At 35.6% G+C, this 21,932-nt stretch overlaps 1 protein-coding gene across 4 annotated transcripts in view; it reads left to right on the top strand.

Moving 5' to 3' along the window:
- Window positions 1–21,932, top strand: part of LOC127871390 (synaptotagmin-16-like) — an 87,275-nt gene that overhangs the window by 35,561 nt on the left and 29,782 nt on the right. Inside the window, exon 1 of one of the 4 annotated variants that reach the window (XM_052414263.1) lies at window positions 18,529–18,668. The exons of 2 other annotated variants lie outside the window; for them this stretch is intronic. In XM_052414263.1, coding sequence (XP_052270223.1) covers window positions 18,647–18,668 — 22 coding nt within the window. In that variant the 5' untranslated portion in view covers window positions 18,529–18,646. Of the gene's footprint in view, window positions 1–18,528; window positions 19,192–21,932 lie in introns of those variants that run through there. One more of the 4 variants, XM_052414260.1, reaches the window with a different exon arrangement.

The raw sequence follows: 21,932 nt of genomic DNA, 5'->3' as shown, positions 1-21,932 counted from the left end.
ACTCGGCGTCGTTGCGCGGATCGATGCCGAGTGCCACGGCGATACGCCGCGTGAACACACGATTCGGCCGCGGCGGACTAATAATCTGGCCGTGGCATAGCCGCGGATTATGTTTGTGCCGCTTTGGCTGTACTGTATATTGTTTTTGGCCTGTCTGTCATTTTATGTGTCCATGTGTGTGTCCCAAAACTTTAACCAAAACTTTAACCTTCTTCATAACTTTTGCAATATTGAACATAGCAACTTTATATTTGGCATGCATGTGTATCTCATGGAGCTGCACATTTTGAGTGGTGAAAGGTCAAGGTCATCCTTCAAGGTCAAGGTAAAAAATAAAATAAAAGCGGCACATTCGGAGGCATTGTGTTTCTGACAAACACATCTCTTGGTTAAAGTATTATTCTAGGAAGAATAAGATTAAAGACACATAAACTATAATAAATATTTAAATTAAGTGAACATGCAGTTGCCTCATTATTTGTTATTTTCCCCTCAGTCCATTAGTCTATCCCATCGTGCCTGGTTCTGATCCAGTCTTGATTCTGTGAGACAACAAAGCTTAAGGTACTAAAGCTAGATTGATGAAATTCTGTTTATGGATGAAGGACCCATATCAGAAATATGCACATTATGTTAGGGGTTATTTTGTCAGACAGAAATTGTGGTTGCTATGGTTACAGACCCTTTTGTTGGAGAAATACTTTAAATAATTGAAAACTAAAATCTTCAGCCTGCGCTAACTTTAAAAGCATATGTACCGTAATTACGCTATGTTTTCAGACACTCTAAGAATTCGGACATCCCTTTTTTTAGATAAAATAATTATTTTTCGTGACTTAATTTTCCGACACACGAGTTTTCGTCCATAATTAATGTATCTAAGTTTTCGGACAGTATCTTTAACGGCGCTATTTTACCAAATTTCAGTCCTGTTTTCGATATCTAATGACACTTCGATCATGGGGTTTAACAACCAGATTAACATCATAAAACATATCAGGTGCATGCCTGAGGGCAACGGACCATTGCATTTGTTTTATTGGGTAAATAGCCTTGTAAACCGGTATTATACAGTGGTTTCGCCTGATAGCATAAGCGTTATGACAATTACCAGGGGTAGTGCCAATTAAAAGTTCAATTATCTACCACAATGGTGCTCCCCCTTCTCAGTAAAATAACTGTGTCAGATACTAAACGCTTCAAAGTGTGATGCACCCTATTGCAAGTTTTACGAACAATGGAAGGTTTTAGACAACAACTATCGGAAATGAACAAACAAAGAATTCATAGTTTGCTTTTTTAATTGCGTTAATTACAGGTTCATACTAGCGAGTATCGGTACATCACATGCTCATCTTTGAACTTGTTGGTCAAAGTACAACCTTGTAGTAACTTTCTGTCAAATAAATTAAGCATTTACAACTATTTAAAATGCAGTGCAAACATATATAACTGTAATTTATACTATACGGCATGGTATTTTACAGGCGCGGGCTATTACCGGTAGTCGTTTATACAATTGACGCTATTTTCGGACACTTCAATTTTCGACTCTAAGTTTTCGGACACCTGTATTTTGTGGCAAAAAATAATTATTTTTAAGTGTCCAAAAACATAGAGTTATTACGGTAAGCTAGTTTGATGAAACTGGTATGTAAAGAAAGAGCCATGCGGGGTATGTTAACATTAGTTCATTTTTGTTCAAATGTTCACGAGTCTGTGTCTGTGTGAAAATCTGGATTTTATTATAGCTCAAAAAGTAGGAATACGGACAAAACCCCTCCCGGACAAAAACCATCCTGTCATTTTCATAGGGGGCGGACAAAAATCCTCCCATGAAAAAACGGGGACGGACAAAAACCCTCCCACGAAAAAACGGGGGCGGACAAAAACCCTCCCGTGAAAGCAATTAAACACCGACACATGTAATTGTTTCACACAGTGTTGCATTCATTAATTAGAAAAATTTACCAATTGTGTATATTGTGTTTTCAGGGGTGTGAACTTTAAAGAAGAAAATGCGTATCGATTAACTGTATTCATACCGCTTTTCTCCCGTGCATTCATTTATCCGAAATATTTACTCAAAATATCAAACTGTGAATCAGCAACTACTTTTAGTTTTTAATTAGTTGAATCACAGATTCAATTAAAAGCAATTATACACCGACAAATGTAATTGCTTCACACAATGTTGGATTCATTAATAAAAAAAAATTACTCAATACTGACAACATTTGCTCAAAATATAAAACTGTGAATCTGCAATAATATTTTCAATTCGAAAATATTTTTATTAGTCAAGATATAGTGTAATGTGACCTAATAGAGTCAAGTAACCATTACAAAAAATAAATATCTCGGATAACTGACAACAACAAAAATGTTGGAAATGACATTTGGAAATGACCAATTTCGGATTAAAAATGTATAAATAATCGTTGGTACTTGAATTCGTGGCTCAGATTTCACGGGAGGGCTTTTGACCGCCCCCGATTTTTCATGGGAGGGTTTTTGTCCGGGCTCGTTTTTTCATGGGAAGGTTTTAGTCCGGCCCCTATAAAACTGACGGGAGGGTTTTGTCCGGGAGCGCTTTTGTCCGGCATTCCAAAAAGTACTTAAGCTAGAATAATAAAACTCATTATATGAATAGAAACTCAGAATGGTACATTACCATTAATAACGCCAAGTTTTTTACCCCAAGATTTCAATTAAAAATATTTTATAAACAAAATTGTATAACTAATGACTTTATAAATGTATAACGTTGATGTCACTTCCTATGTTTTTGTTTACATTGATACTACTGATGAAGGCTATGGTCGAAACATGTTTAGTATTATTAAAAATTAATAATTAATAAGCAAAAGTAACGTGTTTGTCCGATTATTTTATTTTGTAATTGAAAATATTGAAATACCATATAGCAAATTAAGTTAGGTATGAATGAGGTCCTAGCAGCTTTAATAACAATTAAGAAAACCTTATTAATATGAAAAACATATCTTTGCTGCTTTTTCACACTTCGTAATTGTCATCACTGGTTAAGTAATTTGAGATTTAAATTTAACCGGAGAATGTGAAAATATGTTATTACATTGAAATATGTATATAAATATGGAACATTCAGTAGTGTTTATTAGCCTTGTATTTTGGGCACTACAACTATATATTGTATTATTTAAACGCCTGTTATCCTGGAATTGTAAAGCATTCAGAGAGTACAGCTGTGTGCATATTGAATGGAAGTCCCAATGGTATAATACTCCATTCAGTAATTGTTGTATGAAAGATTGTTTCTTTGAAAGTGACAATGATTATATAGAATTATATATTATAAAATGTATAATGAGTCTAGACATAAATTCTTTTGACATCCAATGGTGACCAGTGTGGAAAATATGAAAGGACACATAAAGACTGACAACAAATACACTTTACAGAATCCCTTGTATTCTCAAGAAAATTGGCACACAATTTGTCAATATTTTAGTTCCATGTAACCTATGCTTATGATTATAAAAATGCATAATATTTTGAATATCGCCCGGGCTCTGTGAAAAGGGGTTTTAATGCATTTGCATAAAGTGTCGTCCCAGATATGCCTGTGCAGTCTGCACAGGCTAATCAGGGAAAACTCTTTCCTCCGAAATTGAATTTTCATCAAGAACAGTCTTCATTTAATGGAAAAATACAATAAAATCAGAAAATGTCATCCCTGATGCGAACTGCACAGGCTAATCAGAGACTTGTTACACTTAATGCACATGCATTTACCCCCTATTTCACAGAGCGTGACTCATATACAAATACAAGTTATCCATTGAGTGACACTGAGCAGTGTTTTGGTCATGTGATCAGCAAATTTTGCAATACTAAAATGGTGGCCAGAATGTGGTCCTATATTTACCCGTTTTCTTTATTAAAAACATTTTTCTAGATTTTGGTATTTTAAAAATGGGTTGTGTAGTACACCTGGTTGCCAGTTGTACATGGTATTAAGTTCATAATACGTATAGACTTATATACATATACGTATATGGGGGATTATGCAAGTTACCGTAAGTTACCGCATATAGCGTGCAGTGTTTTACTTTCAAATTTCAAATAAAAAAGCTTGTGCGTGTGATACATTCATACAACGCTATCCTGGCTGCTAAATTGCGAAACAAGAAAACTACCACCCTATTATCTTACAGACTAAAGGGGCAGTTGTTGAAACAAATTGAGTCGGTAACGGTAGATACAAACGGGTTAGAAGAAGTTTTGGACAAAAATAAATTTGTTTGAATAAATTTGCGGACATTTCTTTGTTTGTGTTTTTACACTTCTTCATTGATGAATTCCAATGGGGATTGTTCAACATTGCGGAGGCAGGCAAAGGTAGGTGTGAATGACGTCTTTTATGCAGATAACGGTAGGTGTGAAAGGGAGTCTTTTTCATTTCGTAATTGATTGCCAGCTTGTATTGAGTAATTTGTGCCACGTACGACTTGTTGAGACACTAATTAACATTTGAGACACTAATCGACACTTGAGAACGTGAAAATATGCAATTGCATTTTTTGTGTATAAATATTGAACGTTCAACAGTGGTGTTTTAAACATTTGTATGCAATCGTCTGAACGATGCTTCGACGCATCAGACATTGACGGAAGGCCACTCTAGATGACGGCAAAAGAACCACAAAGACAACAACAGCCCTTTTCAAAATTGTCAAATATAGTGCTTTGAAACTCATGCTCCTCATCATATACACGCTTCTTTGTTGAAGAGTGCATTATAAAAAATTTCTATGACCCCTATTAATTGATTGCGCAATATAAATATGGCGGCCATTTTCGATTCGATTTTCAGATTTTTTGGTCTTGAATTCTTTTTTTCTCCATTTTGACTTTAAAAAGTCGCATGCACATTATACATGGTAGCGCTCTATACGCGGTAACTTAGGAGGGTATGTTAGTTTTTTCGCCAGACAAAAATTGGGGTTGCTATGTTTACAGAAATACGTGAATATTAATATTGTCATTCTGTCATATTTAAAAAATATTTAGCTGGGTTAACAATTTTTCCACTCAGAAGCAAAGTAAAAATGGCTATGTGCAAACAGCATAAAACCAGAACAGCCTGCGAGTAACTCGCAGTCTGTTCAGGTTTCATGCTGTTTGCTGCTCATCAGTATCTAAGGGTTTGAAATGAAGCCTTAAACAAAACTTGAATCTAGTAAGAAAGGTCTTTAATGAAATATAACTTTCTAAGAGACTACAAATGCGTGAAAATACTTATCTAAGTGGTAAAGGGTTAATTATACTTATAGAGATCCTGATCTTACTCTACTTGGTAAACACTGTGAAGGACTGCTTTTTTTGTCTGTGAAAAACCTCTAGTTGTCTTTTATATTCAACAAAAAAGTATCATTCACTTGCAAATCACAAATTTGGTGTGCAAGAGTGAATATGTGATGTACCTTAATATGTATAAATGTAGCACCAGAGGAACTCCTACTTAATGTTTGATGTATTGCCAAATTAGAATAATGTGGAATTAATGACACAGGGCTTGAGAATTGGCTAGGGAAATGTCCATTGTGAAAATTGTGTAACTTCCAAATATTTCTCTAACAGATAGTTAACAGTCAAACTCTTGGCATACATAATTTTTTTTATCAGCTTCCAGCAAAACTTGGTGCAAAGATTAACCCTTTGCATGCTGGGAAATTTGTCGTCTGCTAAAATGTCGTCTGTTGAATTTCTAAAATTAGCATTTTCTTCGAATTTTTTTCAAAGAATACTATCAGAATAGCAAACAGTTTGGATCCAGATGAGACGCCACGTACTGTGGCGTCTCATCTGGATCCAAACTGTTTGCAAAGGCCTTCAAAATTCGGTTCCCGCACTGAAAGAGTTAAAGTGGATTTCAGACATTTAGTTTCTTTCCTACACAGGGTCTGCAGGGATATGATATTAACAGTATAATAAATATGAAAAAATGTATACACACTGCAATCAAATGTAACAATTTTAGTTACAATTTTTAAAATTCATTAAAATTTGATTTTTTGTTTGCTTGCTATATTTAAAATTGAGTTTTATGTTACTTTATATATTTTATTGTAATGGTTCTAATGTTTCTTTATATGACAGTGCCGATATTTTGTTAATATAACCATTATACATTTATTTTGCAATTGTTTGACAATTTATTTTAAATAAAAAGGTGGCTTTAAAAGATAAGAATGAAATGCCATTACTGTGACATGTTGTTGTCCAAAAATAAATTAACACAGTTTATTATTGTTGTTGTTCTATACGTCTCTTCAAAGAAACAAAACATACTGATGTTTAGCACATAATTTTAATTTTAACTTGCTGTAATTTATTTATTTATTTGAACCAAATTTGACTGAATTGAAACTATTCAACTTGTACAATTTTATATGGTTATCTCTGTCGTCTGTCCCTCCGTCCTGGCCACAATGGTTATCTCTGCCGTCTGTCCCTCCGTCCTGGCCACTATCTCCTCCTACACTATAAGCAATAGAACCTTGAAACTTACACACATGGTAGCTATGAGCATATGTGCGACAGTGCACTATTTGGAATTTCGATCTGACCCCTGGGTCAAAAGCTGCAGCGTGAGGATACTTGTCAGCCGCAGCCGCGCCATTTCTAGTTTCTTTTGTTCTTTAAAAAGTTATGGTTCTGGTGCTTCGGTGTGTAATTATAACCTTTGAGTAGTTAAATTGTTATTAAATTGAAATGTATTCTGTATTTTTGCTATCTTATCTTAATTGTGATGCTAGAGAAGGTTAATTTCAATGTACACTTAAATGTTAACCCATTTATGCCTAGCGTCTAGAAAAAAGGCCTTGGCAAACAGCGTAGACCCAGATGAGATGCCGCACAATGTGGCGTCTCATCAGGGTCTGCGCTGTTTGCTTGAAGGAATTTCTTTAAGAAATATTCTAAATATAGAAATTAATATACTAGACATCCCTAATCTTTTTGGAAATAAATTGATTCAATTTAGAAGGATGGGAGAGTCCACTAGGCATAAAAGGGTTAATGAATAATTCTGGGTCAAATGTGAGGTTAGGAGCTCTTTAAAACTGTGTTAAAGTCCCAGTTGTTTTGCATTGACTGTGTTTGTTATAAACGCTTTTTTGGTCTATTGCATTAATGGCATTATATCTCACTACATGGCATTTTGTTCCTTGCTATAAATAACGGACCACATTTTATAATAAGATATACTAAGGTTTCTCGCTGGCTGATGCAGCTTAAGTTTCACTTCATGTGTATTTCAGTAGCAGAAAAGGTTTTTATGAGACAGCCAACAAGAGTTCTTGCATATTTCATAACACCAAAGACAGTAATGTTCTTGCATATTTCATGACACCAAAGTTTTGCAACTACAATTTGTTCATTTCAGTCTTGATATGAAGACAGCATAGTCTTAGCTTTTGGCGTTTATCTCTTCAAATTATTTCCCTAGCAAGCATAACAAGAGGGCCATAATGGCCCTGTATCGCTCCACTGCTGAAAAAAGGCTGAAACAAATATTCTCTGCATGTGCAAATACTTAAATATAGGCCCTATTTAAGGACATGTACATTTTTGTGACCCCCTGGGCTTGGTCAAATTTAACCCCAGGGGCATAATTTGAGCAAACTTTGTAGAGGACTACTAAATCTCACTACATGTACATACAAAATATGGTAGCCCTAGGTCCTAGAGTTAAGGACAAGAATATTTTAAAAGTTTTCACAAAATAAGCAAGATATAAGCGTATATAATGTTCAATTTTGTGACCCGCGGGTCAGGGTCAAATTTGACCCAAAGGGCATAATTTGAACAAACTTGGTAGAGGACTATATTGCATACCAAATTTGGTAGCCATAGTCTGAATGGTTTTCAACAAGATGATTTTTAAAGATTTCACAAAATGGGCGCTTTATAAGCGTTTATTCAATTTTGTGACCCCCCCAGGGCAGGGTCAAAGTTGACCCCAGAGGCATTATTTGAACAAATTTGGTAGAGGTTTATTAGATGTCACTACATACCAAATTTGGTAGCCCTAGGCCCAATGGTTATGGACAAGTAGATTTTTAAAGTTTTCACAAAATAGGCCCCATATAAGTGTATGTTCAGTTTTGTGACCCCCGGGCAGGGTCAAATTTGGCCCAAGGGGCATAATTTGAACAAACTTGGTAGAGGACTATTAGATGTCACTACATACCAAATTTGGTAGCCCTATGCCTTATGGTTAAGGACAAGAGGCAAGAGGATTTTTAAATTTTTCACAAAATAGGCACTATATAAGCATATAACCGAGCTTGTGGCCCCCAGGGCAATGTCAAATTTGACTCCTGGGGCATAATTTGAACAAACTAAGTGGAGGACTATACAATGTCACTACATACCAAATTGTGTAGCCCTAGGCCTAATGGTTATGGACAAGAATTTATTTAAAGTTTACACAAAATAGGCATTATATAAGCATATGTTCAATTTTGTGACCCCCGGGGCAGGTTCAAATTTGACCCCAGAGATAAAATTTGAACAAATTTGGTAGAGGACTATAAGATGTCACTACATACCAAATTTGATAGCCCCAGGCCGGATGGTTATGGACAAGAGATTTTTCAAGTTTTCACAAAAAAGGCCTTATATAAGCATATGTTCAATTTTGTGATCCCCCGGGGCAGGGTCAAATTTGACCTCAGGGGCATAATTTGAACAAACTTGGTACAGAACTGTAAGATTTCACTACATACCAAATTTGGTAGCCCTAGTCCCTATGTTTATGGACAGAAAGATTTTTAAAGTTTTCACAAAATAGACTCCATATAAGCATATGTTCAATTTTGTGACCCCCAGGGCAGGAACAAATTTGACCCCAAGGGCATAATTTGAACAAACTTGGTAGAGGACTATAAGATGTCACTGCATACCAAATTTGGTAGCCCTAGACCCAATGGTTATGGACAAAAAGATTTTAAAGTTTTTACAAAATAAGCTCTTTATAAGCATATATTCAATTTTATGACCCCCGGGGCAGTTTCAAATTTGACCCCAGGGGCATAGTATTGAACAAACTAAGAAGAGAACTATTACATGTCACTACATACCAAATTTGGTAGCCCTATGCCATACGGTTATGGACAGAAAGATTTTTAAAGTTTTCCCACAATAGGCCTTAATAAGCATATGTTCAATTTTGTGACCCTCGGGGCAGGGTCAAACTTGACCCCAGGGGCATAATTTGAAAAAACTTGGTAGAGGACTATAAGATGTCACTATATACCAAATTTGGTAGCCCTAGGCCCAATGTTTATGGACAAGAAGATTTTGAAAGTTTCAAAAATAAGACCTTTATAAGCATATATTCAATTTTGTGACCCCTGGGGCAGTTTAAAATTTGACCCTCAGGGGCATAATTTGAACAAACTAACAAGAGAACTATAACATGTCACTACATACAAATTTGGTAGCCCATGCCATACAGTTATGGACAAAAAGATTTGTAAAGTTTTCGCAAAATAGGCCTTATATAAGCATATGTTCAATTTTGTTACCCTCGGGGCAGTTTCAAACTTGACCCCAGGGGCATAATTTGAAAAAACTTGGTAGAGGACTTTAAGATGTCACTACATACCAAAGTTGGTAGCCCTAGGCCTAATTGTTATGGACAATAAGATTTGTTAAGTTTTCAAAAAATAGACCCTATATAAGCATATGTTCAATTTTGTGACCCCCCCCAGGGCAGGGTCAAATTTGACCCCAGGGGCATAATTTGAAGAAATTTGGTAGAGGACTATTAGATGTCTCTACATACCAAATTTATTAGCCATAGGCCCAATGGTTATGGATGAGAAAATTTTGAAAGTTTTCACAAAATAGGCCTTATATAAGCATATGTTCAGTTTTGTGACCCCCGCGGCAGGGTCAAATCTGACCCCAGGGGCATAATTTGAAGAAATTTGGTAGAGGACTATTAGATGTCTCTACATACCAAATTTGATAGACCTAGGCCAAATGGTTATGGACGAAAAGATTTTAAAAGTTTTCACAAAATAGGCCTTACATGTGTATAAGCATATGTTCAATTTTGTGACCCTTGGGGCAGGGTCAAATTTGACCCCAGGGGCATAATTTGAAGAAATTTGGTAGAGGACTATTAGATGTCTCTACATACCAAATTTGATAGCCCTAGGCCCAATGGTTATGGAAAGAAGCTTTTGAAAGTTTTCACAAAATAGGCCTTATTTAAGCAAATTTTCATTTTTGTGACCCCCGGGGCAGGGTCAAATTTGACCCCAGGGGCATAATTTGAACAAATTTGAAAGAGATTCACCCCAAAAACATTCCTGAGAAATTTCATCAGAATTGGACCAGTAGTTTTGGAGAAGAAGATGTTTTAAGGAAAAGTTAAAGCACGGACGCACTCACGACGGACACAGGACCATGACATAAGCCCCGCTGGCCTCTGGCCAGTGGAGCTAAAAATGTCAAACTGTGGGAACAGTACAACACTTTGTCAAATCATTCAAGTTTCATTACTTTTCAAAAGCACATATTATTTTCTGGGAACCTTCACAATAATTTAGTTAAAAGTCTATTTTTTGTCCACACTTTTTGGGGATTGCCTTTTGTATATCAAAACAGGGCATTGAGATTTTGTAAATGAAACTCCCCCCCCCCCCCTTGGATCAAAGCATACATGGGATATGAGACTTCAGGGGCTAATCTGACACAACACTTTAAAGGGACTGTCCAACAGATTTTGGCATGTATTAAAGCTTGTCATTAACTGCTTAAAATGCTTTATATTGAAAAGTTTAAACATTTGAACTATAAATCTCCAGTAAAAAAATAAGAATACAAATTAAAAAAAGACGAAAAAACGTTAACCTCCACAGGGCTCGAACCACTGACCCCTAGAGTCATGGAGTTATGGAGTAAAATGTCTCCCGACTTAACCACACGACTATCCACGCTCACGTCAAATGCGGAGGTATTTTTTAGCTATATAAGCAATCCTCGTAGTTCCCCAAAATATTGATTCGCGTCGAACGACGCTTTTGACTGTTGGACAGTCCCTTTAAGCACATGGATTTAAAATATGTTTTCCCATGTATTATTTAGTTTCTTTTGTCCTCTGTCTTCATGGTAGACTTGTCAAAATAAAACAAGTTTTAAAATGTCATTATATGCATTTATGTGTGTGGGTCTCAAATTATGTGTGGTAAAGTAGCACATACTTTACGCGAGTGTATATTTTGGTCCAGTACATCCGTATCAGTGGCCTAAAGAGATAAAATTGAATCAAATGTTTGTGATGAAGAATCCAAAGCTATGAAGACTTTGTTGAATGATGTTAATGTTGATATTCGCCCTTTAGACAAAGGCTCTGGAATTGTTGTGGTGAACACAGCAGAATTTGTCATGAAAGTGGAAAAAGAGATGAATGATAGAGAGTCGTATGAAATGTCTGAAAAAAGAGGAATCAATTCAGGATTTTTAAAAAGGTAGCCAATACACTATACAAAGAGAGAGAGAGGGATTTACAAAGAATTGAAAGATTATTTAATACCTACAAATCCACAGCAAGCCCGATTGAAAGGCAATCCAAAGATCCATAAAAAAAGACAACCCCTGTAGATCTATTGTAAATGGAATTGAAACACCCACAGAAAATATGGCACAGATAGTAGAAAAAGAACTAAATTAATTCTCTGAAAGTTAACTCCTAGTTACATCGGAGATACAACGGATTTTCTAAATAAGCTAGAAGAGTCTCCAGATACAATACCACCAGGAGCACTACCATCAGGAGCACTACTATCAGGAGCACTACTATCAGGAGCACTACTATCAGGAGCACTACTATCAGGAGCACTACTATCAGGAGCACTACTATCAGGAGCACTACTATCAGGAGCACTACTATCAGGAGCACTACTATCAGGAGCACTACTATCAGGAGCACTACTATCAGGAGCACTACTATCAGGAGCACTACTATCAGGAGCACTACTATCAGGAGCACTACTATCAGGAGCACTACTATCAGGAGCACTACTATCAGGAGCACTACTATCAGGAGCACTACTATCAGGAGCACTACTATCAGGAGCGCTACCACCAGGAGCGCTACCACCAGGAGCACTACTATCAGGAGCACTACTATCAGGAGCACTACTATCAGGAGCACTACTATCAGGAGCACTACTATCAGGAGCACTACTATCAGGAGCACTACTATCAGGAGCACTACTATCAGGAGCACTACTATCAGGAGCACTACTATCAGGAGCACTACTATCAGGAGCACTACTATCAGGAGCGCTACCACCAGGAGCGCTACCACCAGGAGCGCTACTATCAGGAGCACTACTATCAGGAGCACTACTATCAGGAGCACTACTATCAGGAGCACTACTATCAGGAGCACTACTATCAGGAGCACTACTATCAGGAGCACTACTATCAGGAGCACTACCACCAGGAGCACTACTATCAGGAGCACTACTATCAGGAGCACTACCACCAGGAGCACTACCACCAGGAGCACTACCACCAGGAGCGCTACCACCAGGAGCGCTACTATCAGGAGCACTACTATCAGGAGCACTACTATCAGGAGCACTACTATCAGGAGCACTACTATCAGGAGCACTACTATCAGGAGCACTACTATCAGGAGCACTACTATCAGGAGCACTACTATCAGGAGCACTACTATCAGGAGCACTACTATTTTGTGTTGATTTAGTCAAACTCTATCCGTCCATTCCAGACAAAAAAGTTGAGAAGCTTGAAGAATGGCATTTGATACAAGAACAGATAAGACAATCCCAACAAAAGCGCTAAGAGATATGATTTTAACTCTTTCAGTGCTGGAACCTGGAAATTTTGAAGGCCTTTGCAAACAATTTGAATCCAGATGAGACGCCACAGAACGTGATAGAACAGATACAGAAGAGATATTGACTATTGACGATGGTTTTGGAATTGGTCTCATTTGAGAGATAAGCTAGATAAAATGCAGGAACATGCCAATAGGATGGAGGAAAGCATACAGGTAGAAATGAGAGTGGATACCATTTAGAATTTTTTAGATACAATTGTGAAGATGAAAAATTGACTACATCATCATACACGAAACCCACCGACAAACATGTTTTTCTGATTCAGAAGTCAAGCCCTCCATACACACAAAAAAATCCATTCCATACAGCCAAGCCATACCACTTAAAAGAATATGCTCCAATGAAGATCAGATTATCATCATCATAAAGTAAAACTCAGACATCATCTTCGCAAATAATGGATAGAGTGAAAAGTTGCTTGACAGACAGTTTACACGGGCAGCGAAAAAAAATTCTTGAATGCGAGTGAAAATAAGAAGGAAGACAAAAAAAGAGTGTAACCTCTAGTTCTGTCTTGCTCAAGAAAACTGCCAAATATTTACGATATTTATTACGGTACAAAGACACCTACCCTTACTGCATCAGTCAGAGAAGATGAAAGAGGTGTTCACTGCTACCCCAATAATAGCACATAGAAGGGGTAGAAATATCTCTGCTGTCCTTGTTCATGGCAAAAAAAATCATGTTGTGAGTATTTGAATGAACCAAGAAGCAATATGTACAATCAAATGTTTGGTCTGGGAAATGTTAGGAAGAGGTCTACACAAGAATGGCGATATGGAAGGATTTTCCTTATTCAAAAAGTTGTGAGACTTTGGACATAATTTATGGCATTAACTGCCTCAACTGTCAAAAGGTGGTATATGTGGATAAAACCAAAAGGGCTCATTAAAACAAAGACAAAAAGAACACAAAGTAGATGTAAGACTTCAAAGGAATAACTGGTCACTGTGCATTTTGATTCCCTCCAACCTGGGATGGGCGACCTGGGTGCCATTCAAGGTGAATTCGGGATGGTACAGAGAGCTCAAGGAATTGTCTTGGCTTAAAAAACTCCCAACAGAAGTTTCCAATAGACTAAATACCAAGATCAGTTTCCGAAATTTTATGGCGAGAATATAAACAGTAAATTTAAACAGCAGACTTGTGCATATATTTTATCACAATAACTATGCTCATTCAATCAAGAGATTTTAGTTGTTAATAATAATATGATGATCTTAATATATTATTAGCGAGGCTCTTTTCGGAGAAAACCCGAACTATTGTCATAGCCAGCTCGTTGTCCCCTGTCTGCCGTAGGCGTTGTGCTTAAACCTTAACATTGGCCATAACTTTTTAAATATTGAAGATAGCACCTTGATATTTGGCATGCATGTGTATCTCATGGAGCTGCACATTTTGAGTGGTAAAATTTCAAGGTAAACATCATCCTTCAAGGTCTAGGGTGCAAAAAACGAAGTCAAGGGAAGTAATAAGCTTTAAATGGACATAGTTATCTGACCTGCCAACGTATATATTTTTGTTAAATAAATCAAAGCGGCGCAGTAGGCGGCATTGTGTTTCTGACAAACACATTGTGGTTAAAGGTTAAGGTCATCTTTTACGGTGTATGATAAAAAATACATATTAAAGGGAAGTAATAAGCTGTAAAAAGGGAGAAAATTATTCAATATTGAACATAGCCACTTTACATATTTGGCATGCATGTGTACCTCATGGAGCTGCACATTTTTAGTGGTGAATCTACAGTCACCGTAGTGGCTTTAAATTATTTGCTACTTAAAATAGAGATTTGTTACAGAGAATTATTTTCAACGGAAGTAATTTATATAATTATAAATCTCATATTATATATTTCCTTACCAAGAATTGAAGTTCTTTTCGCAGTTACTGTACAGATTTATTATTTTGATTATTTATAACCCAAATGATTGATTTGTCAAAGTTTTTTTTAAAATGATTATAATTTCTTTGATGTTCATTACATACCTGTGGACTTATGTCCATAGATACATGATCAACTCTGGCTATGATCTCTTTTAAACCACAGGCCTTGGTTGTCAGTGATGTCTGACATGGTCATAATTGACTGTGAGACCCTTTCCTTCCCCCCCCCACCCCGGTTGGATTGGACAAAATTCAAGGGAAGTAATAACCTTTAAAGGGAGATGATTTCTATACCTGCCAAATGATAAATAGAAATTTTATTTCAATGCGGCGCAGTAGGGGACATTGTGTTTCTGACAAACACATCTCTTCTTGGGTCACTAGGTCAAAGGTCACTGTGACCTCTAAAAAAAAAATCAAAAAAATCTGACAAAGCATTCGCAGCCGAGCGTGGCACCCGTTATGCGGTGCTCTTGTTTTAAACATTATAACTGTACAGATCTCAAGAAGTATAATTGTTGTGATTATATTGATAGGTGATGATGATGATGATGATGATGATGATGATGATGATGATGATGATGATGATGATGATGATGATGATGATGATGATAATGATGATGATGATTGATGAGGATGATGATGATGATGATGATGATGATGATGATGATGATGATGATGATGATGATGATGATGATGATGAGGATGATGATAATATATATATTATTGAAGTCATAAGTAGTGTGATTAAGGTGTTATTGTAGCAATTTTTGTTATAATTATCATAATTATAATTTGTTATTAATATTATCTTGTTGTTTTTTATTATATGTTTCTGATTATTCATAATCATAATAATTATATTATCACTATTTTGTAATAGTGAATTTGCATAAGCATGTGTTGGTGCTCTAATGTGCATCATTGCTGCTTGATGTCATGATATCGTTGTGCTCTAATGTGCATCATTGCTGCTTGATGTCATGATATTGTTGTGCTCTAATGTGCATCATTGCTGCTTGATGTCATGATATCGTTGTGCTCTAATGTGCATCATTGCTGCTTGATGTCATGATATCGTTGTGCTCTAATGTGCATCATTGCTGCTTGATGTCATGATATCGTTGTGCTCTAATGTGCATCAATGCTGCTTGATGTCATGTCATCGTTTCCTTTTTATTTGTTTTTTTTATGTCAATATATAATTGTTTTTTTGAGTAACATAAAGAAAAAGTAGTCAATTTGTACGAACAAACATTGAAAAACATTGAAAAAGCCTATTATGGTGAAATATATAGAAAAAAGTGAACCTTGTCCTGTGTCAATTTACTTTTATCCCTACTGGATACAAAACTGAGTACCTCATATATATACATACATATCACTGGGGAAAAGGTCAGAGACTTACTCTTACATAGCTAAATTACCAGTCCATGTATTGGAGAACATTTCCCCAGACCAGCTTGTCTGCATTGGTGCTTTGAATACAGGTGGCGACAGGTCCCTGTATGGCTGTTGTTAACAATAATTTGGGACTTGAGTTGTTTTAGAATAACTGTTCTGTTTGGATTGTGCTATCGGAAAAGATTTCATGCTCAAAGTTGTGAACAATTTATTCATATTGATGTGTTGTAAAAAATATAGAAATGTTTGAGTGTGATGAATTTATATTAAACTTGTTTGTTTGGTGTTCATGATTCGATACTCTACAGTAGATGAAATATTGTTTATAATTGTTAGTTTCCATTTTATTTCTCTCAATATACTTAAAAAATACATGAGAGCTTTTCATGAAGTTAAAACTCTCCCAACAAAACTCTGTTTGACATTTTTTTTCATTTTTTTTGTTGAATGTAATTGGATGGATTAGTTTCATATAAATTTTGTTTGAACCTCATTTCTTATATGATACAATTCTGAAAGTATATAATGTATTGATAATTATTTGAGAATGTTTCTTGTCTAGATATGAAATGAGATATTAAGATAATCAATGAAAATTTGATTGAACTGTTACTCCTAATTGCAATTAATATTAATATTTACCGTTCATAAATTATCCCCAATACACAGATAAGACAAACTGCAGACAAAATTCAAATCCTCAGATGGGAGACATGTTGTACTTTCCTTAGATTTGGACAAGTATTATTGCATAAATACTGCATTTTTTAAAACATGATATCTGACACTTTTATGTATTAAAGTAATCTGCAAGAAAACAATAATTGTTTTATGATAATAAACTCATGACTCGCAGATGACCCCTATTGATTTTTAGGTCAAAGGTCAAGGTCACGGTGACCCAAAATATTAAAATGGTTTCTGGATGATAACTCAAGAAAGCTTATGCCTATGATCATGAAACTTCATAGGTACATTGATCATGACTCGCAGATGACCCCTATTGATTTTCAGGTCACAAGGTCAAAGGTCAAGGTCACGGTGACCCGAAATAGTAAAATGGTTTCCGGATGATAACTCAAGAATGCTTATGCCTAGGATCATGAAACTTCATTATTATGAGTGATTGGGTTAAAATGCTCACAAAGTCATGAACTGCATTTCGCTATGGTGGGTTCTCTTTAAATAAGTTAATTAACCTTTGATGATTATTGAATAAAGTAGGTAAAACTCAATATGAAATCAGTGTGGAAAATTATGAAAATGCAAATATTGATTTGAAACAGCTGCATTTATAAATCAACAGAGCATCACATATATTCATGAGCAAGTTTAAATAATATCAACCAGTAGCAAATATTAAGTAAATTTACCTGTGCAGCAATATTAAGTTTACGGTCAACTTCATGATGAACTTGAAGGGACATTGGTTAATCACATTAACTCTTTCCCCCATAAGAAGCTTAGTGAAAATGGTTATGTTCAAACAGCATAAAACCTGAACAGACTTCAAGTTACTCGCAGGCTGTTCTGGTTTTATGCTGTTTGAACATAACCATTGGGTATAAAGGGTTGGAAATGAAGCCTTTGAAAGTTTAATAGAAAGTCCTTAAATTAAATGTATCTTTCTAAGGGACAACTAATGGGTAAAAATATGTATCTTAGTGGTAAAGGGTTAACAAATGTACCTGGTATATTCTGTTTGAAAAGTACAGGACTGGTACACCAATCTGGAATATACTGTGAGAGTATTAGGACTGATAATAACATGTATGTTGTTTTGATTGCTACCATTTCATCATGTAGAGTTTTTAGCATCAAAATATTTCAGCAGTATGACCTAACTTATTTAAAATCATAATCATTAATATAATAGAATAGAATGTGTGGGTTGTGTTTTTTTAACATAATACATGCATAAATTAAAGCAGGAGTGAAAGTCAATATTTGGACAAACTATTATATTATGTCTGTAGTGCTTGAAGTCTATGTTAAGACAGCCTTTGATTTTACCTGTTTTAATCAGAAATATGCAAATATTATTTTACCCTCAAGCTGTTGATGTGGTTAAAAACAAAGTTACAAAAACAAGCCATAGTCAGATCTACAATCTTTAAATTATAACTACTAGGTGTTCAACATTGACTGCTATGTCACTAAATATTGGTATTTCACCAAAATATAGAGTTTTCAGTATTATAATTTTAATATCACATTTTATAAAGTGCATTAACGCATGAATAATTTCACAGCTGTTTAATGGGTTATTTACATGTACATCCCTGACATTAGATTTATAGATTTCTCCATGAGGTAGTTTGTGAAGGTACACTTATGGAAGGGGAAGAGTCAAGTCCTATAATACCATACAAAAACATGAGAAGTAACTGAAGATAGATCAGAAAGACTGGATTGCAATGATACTGTCTCATAATAGTGGTATGTAAGTAGTGAAAACGTGTGTAGTAGACCATGTGATGTAGAAAATCCTGTGCAAGGGTAGATATTATTCATTGGATTTAAAATGAAGAGGTCAGATTCAAGGACAAAGTACTATGCAAAGGAACATAAGGTGAACAATATGTGTTGACATTCTACGTATCTTACATCTTTAGAAAGATTTTGTCCTCATGTACAAGAAAGTTGTACAGAAATTAGGCAACTATCAGTTACAAATAAATTGCTAGTCACAGATCGCACTGAGAGTTAGCGTTATTATTGCAAACAACAACAACAATTGTAGGTTGTTGAAAAATGTTTCGAAAGAAGCTGTTTGATGTAGATATTTCTCCTAAGAATCTGTGCACTTGCTGTTGGTCGCAAAAACCTCGACGGAACAGCGATATCCCAACTGCGAAAAATGGAGTACCATCACATGGAACTTTTGAACAGACGCAAAGTGTCGTGGACTGCGCCAGAGGGAATGGTGATGGGGAATCAAACAGTATGAAAGAGGCGGCTGGTAGGTTTTGAGCACTTGCTTTAACCCTTACAGTGCAGGAACCGAATTGTGAAGGCCTTTGCAAACAGTTTGGATCCAGATGAGACGCCACAGAACATGGCGTCTCATCTGGATCCAAACTGTTTGCTATTCTGATAGTATTCTTTGAAAAAATCGAAGAAAATGCTAATTTTAGAAATTCAGCAGACGACATTTTAGCAGACGACAAATTTCCCAGCATGCAAAGGGTTAAATAAATGACCACTTGCTGAATAAGATTAAACCCCTAAAATTTGTGCAAAATGGGACTTATATAATGTATGAACATAAAGTATAGTCCCTAATTTAGCCTGTGCAGACTGCATGGGTTAATCTGAGAATACACTTTATGCACATGAACTAAACCCCATTTGCCTGAAGCGAGGCTTGGTTTCTCTCCTGTTGGATATCTGAAGCTTCACTTTGCGAAATGCAATAAGTTTAAGATGTGGAGCTCCTTAATTAGGTGGTGACACCAGCTTTATTCATGACTTGTTTGTGTGTCACGTCCTTTATAGATGTTTTGTGTCATACTAATGTTTGGCAATGGTTTCTTGCCATAAAAAAGACAATGATACATGCTTATTTTAAAGATTAAGTTTCTAGCTGAACTTGCACTTTGTTTATATTTGAATGGATGCTGCACAATACTATTAATTGTATTCAATTTTTTCTAAATGTTATCCATTTAACACACTTGGATGTTACATGGTTTGCGAATCAACCATTTCAGACGCCAACAAACTTCATAAAATGTGTAAAATGTTTTTGTTTTGTTTTTAATTTTGATGCGAACATGCTAAAGTATAATAAAAATTATGATTGACATTGAAATATAGGATCTTGCATGAGTGGTCGTTTTGTATTGAATTTATTAAACAAGTCATCTAAAAAAAACGAGGCTTGCCGAGTTTTTAACTTTATTAAGATGACGAGTTTAATAAATTCAATACAAAATGATCTAAGATTCTATTTATAACATGACCAACAAATTTTATTTTTATTTTATGCTCTTTTCACAGTTTATTCACATTGTAAAAGAGTTTAACTGAAGAAATTCGCTGGAATAATGACGTCATTTTGTAAAAAAATGATGTAATTTCACAGTTATATAACTAGTATAATAACACCCGTGTAATAAACAAAATTGAGCATTACGTTATTTCACTCCTGAAGCGTAGGTCATGTTATAATGGAAATTTATTTTTTAACAATAGGTGGTGAGTTTTTCTAAGTTAACAATCTCTATCAAGCTATTGGTTAATATAAGAGTTATAAAACTCCAGACAAAAAGGTCAATGTTCACAGTTTTGTGGCCCACAATTTAGATGAAAACTTTATTTGCATCTTATTCTGGTTTAAGCTTGAGTTTATTTAAGCGTCCTTTGAGTAATTGTTTTTTACACTCCATTTTGCAAGGTTGTTTTACAGTCTCTATAACGCTCAAAAACAACGAAAATTTTGTTAAGTATTTCGTAAAATTAAGTTAACACCTTAACAATCAGTTATAGCAATAGTCAAAATTTCAACGCTAGATGTGGTATGATTACATAGATTTTTGGAGATACAAAATGCTTGTTTTTATTTATTCGTGGCCACAATTAATTCCCGCGAATATATCTATAATACCATTTGAGTGTTCATGTGTCGTATGAATAGATATGCAAAACAATAACAAAACGAATATTTTATATCTACAAACATCTATTTTACCAGAACCACATCTGACGTTGAAAATTCGGCAATTGCCATAAGGAACACCAATTTTTATGTCCCCCACTATAGTAGTGGGGGACATATTGTTTTTACCCTGTCTGTTGGTTGGTTGGTTGGATGGTTGGTCTGTTGGTTGGTTGGTCTGTTTGCGCCAACTTTAACATTTTGCAATAACTTTTGCTATATTGAATATAGCAACTTGATATTTGGCATGCATGTGTATCCCATGGAGCTGCACACTTTGAGTGGTGAAAGATCAAGGTCAAGGTCATCCTTCAAGGTCAGAGGTCAAATATATGTGGCCAAAATCGCTAATTTTATGAATACTTTTGCAATATTGAAGATAGCAACCTGATATTTGGCATGCATGTGTATCTCATGGAGCTGCACATTTTGAGGTGTGAAAGGTCAAGGTCAAGGTCATCCTTCAAGGTCAGAGGTCAAATATATGTGGCCCAAATCACTTATTTTATGAATACTTTTGCATATTGAAGATAGCAACTTGATATTTGGCATGCATGTGTATCTCATGGAGCTGCACATTTTGAGTGGTGAAAGGTCAAGGTCAAGGACATCCTTCAAGGTCAGAGGTCAAATATATGTGGCCCAAATCGCTTATTTTACGAATACTTTTGCAATATTGAAGATAGCAACTTGATATTTGGCATGCATGTGTATCTCATGGAGCTGCACATTTTGAGTGGTGAAAGGTCATGGTCAAGGTCATACTTCAAGGTCAAATATATGGGTCATAATTGCTCATGTAATGTCACTTCTGCAATATTTAAGCTAGCAATTTTATATTTGAAATGCATGTGTATCTCATGGAGCTGCACATTTTGAGTGGTGAAGGGTCAAAGTCAAGGTCATCCTTCACGGTCAAACGTCATAAAGGGGGACATTGTGTTTCACAAACACATCTTGTTAATTGGTTAATTTTATTTTACAAACAATTGTACAACAATTTCTTTTTTTTGAATAGTAATGTTACTTTAATTCCCTGTGAT

Source organism: Dreissena polymorpha, chromosome 3, assembly GCF_020536995.1.
Source record: "Dreissena polymorpha isolate Duluth1 chromosome 3, UMN_Dpol_1.0, whole genome shotgun sequence".
Classification (NCBI taxonomy): Eukaryota; Metazoa; Mollusca; class Bivalvia; order Myida; family Dreissenidae; genus Dreissena; species Dreissena polymorpha.
The sequence above is the reverse complement of the archived record's forward strand: the minus strand, read 5'-3'. Positions and strand labels throughout refer to the sequence as shown.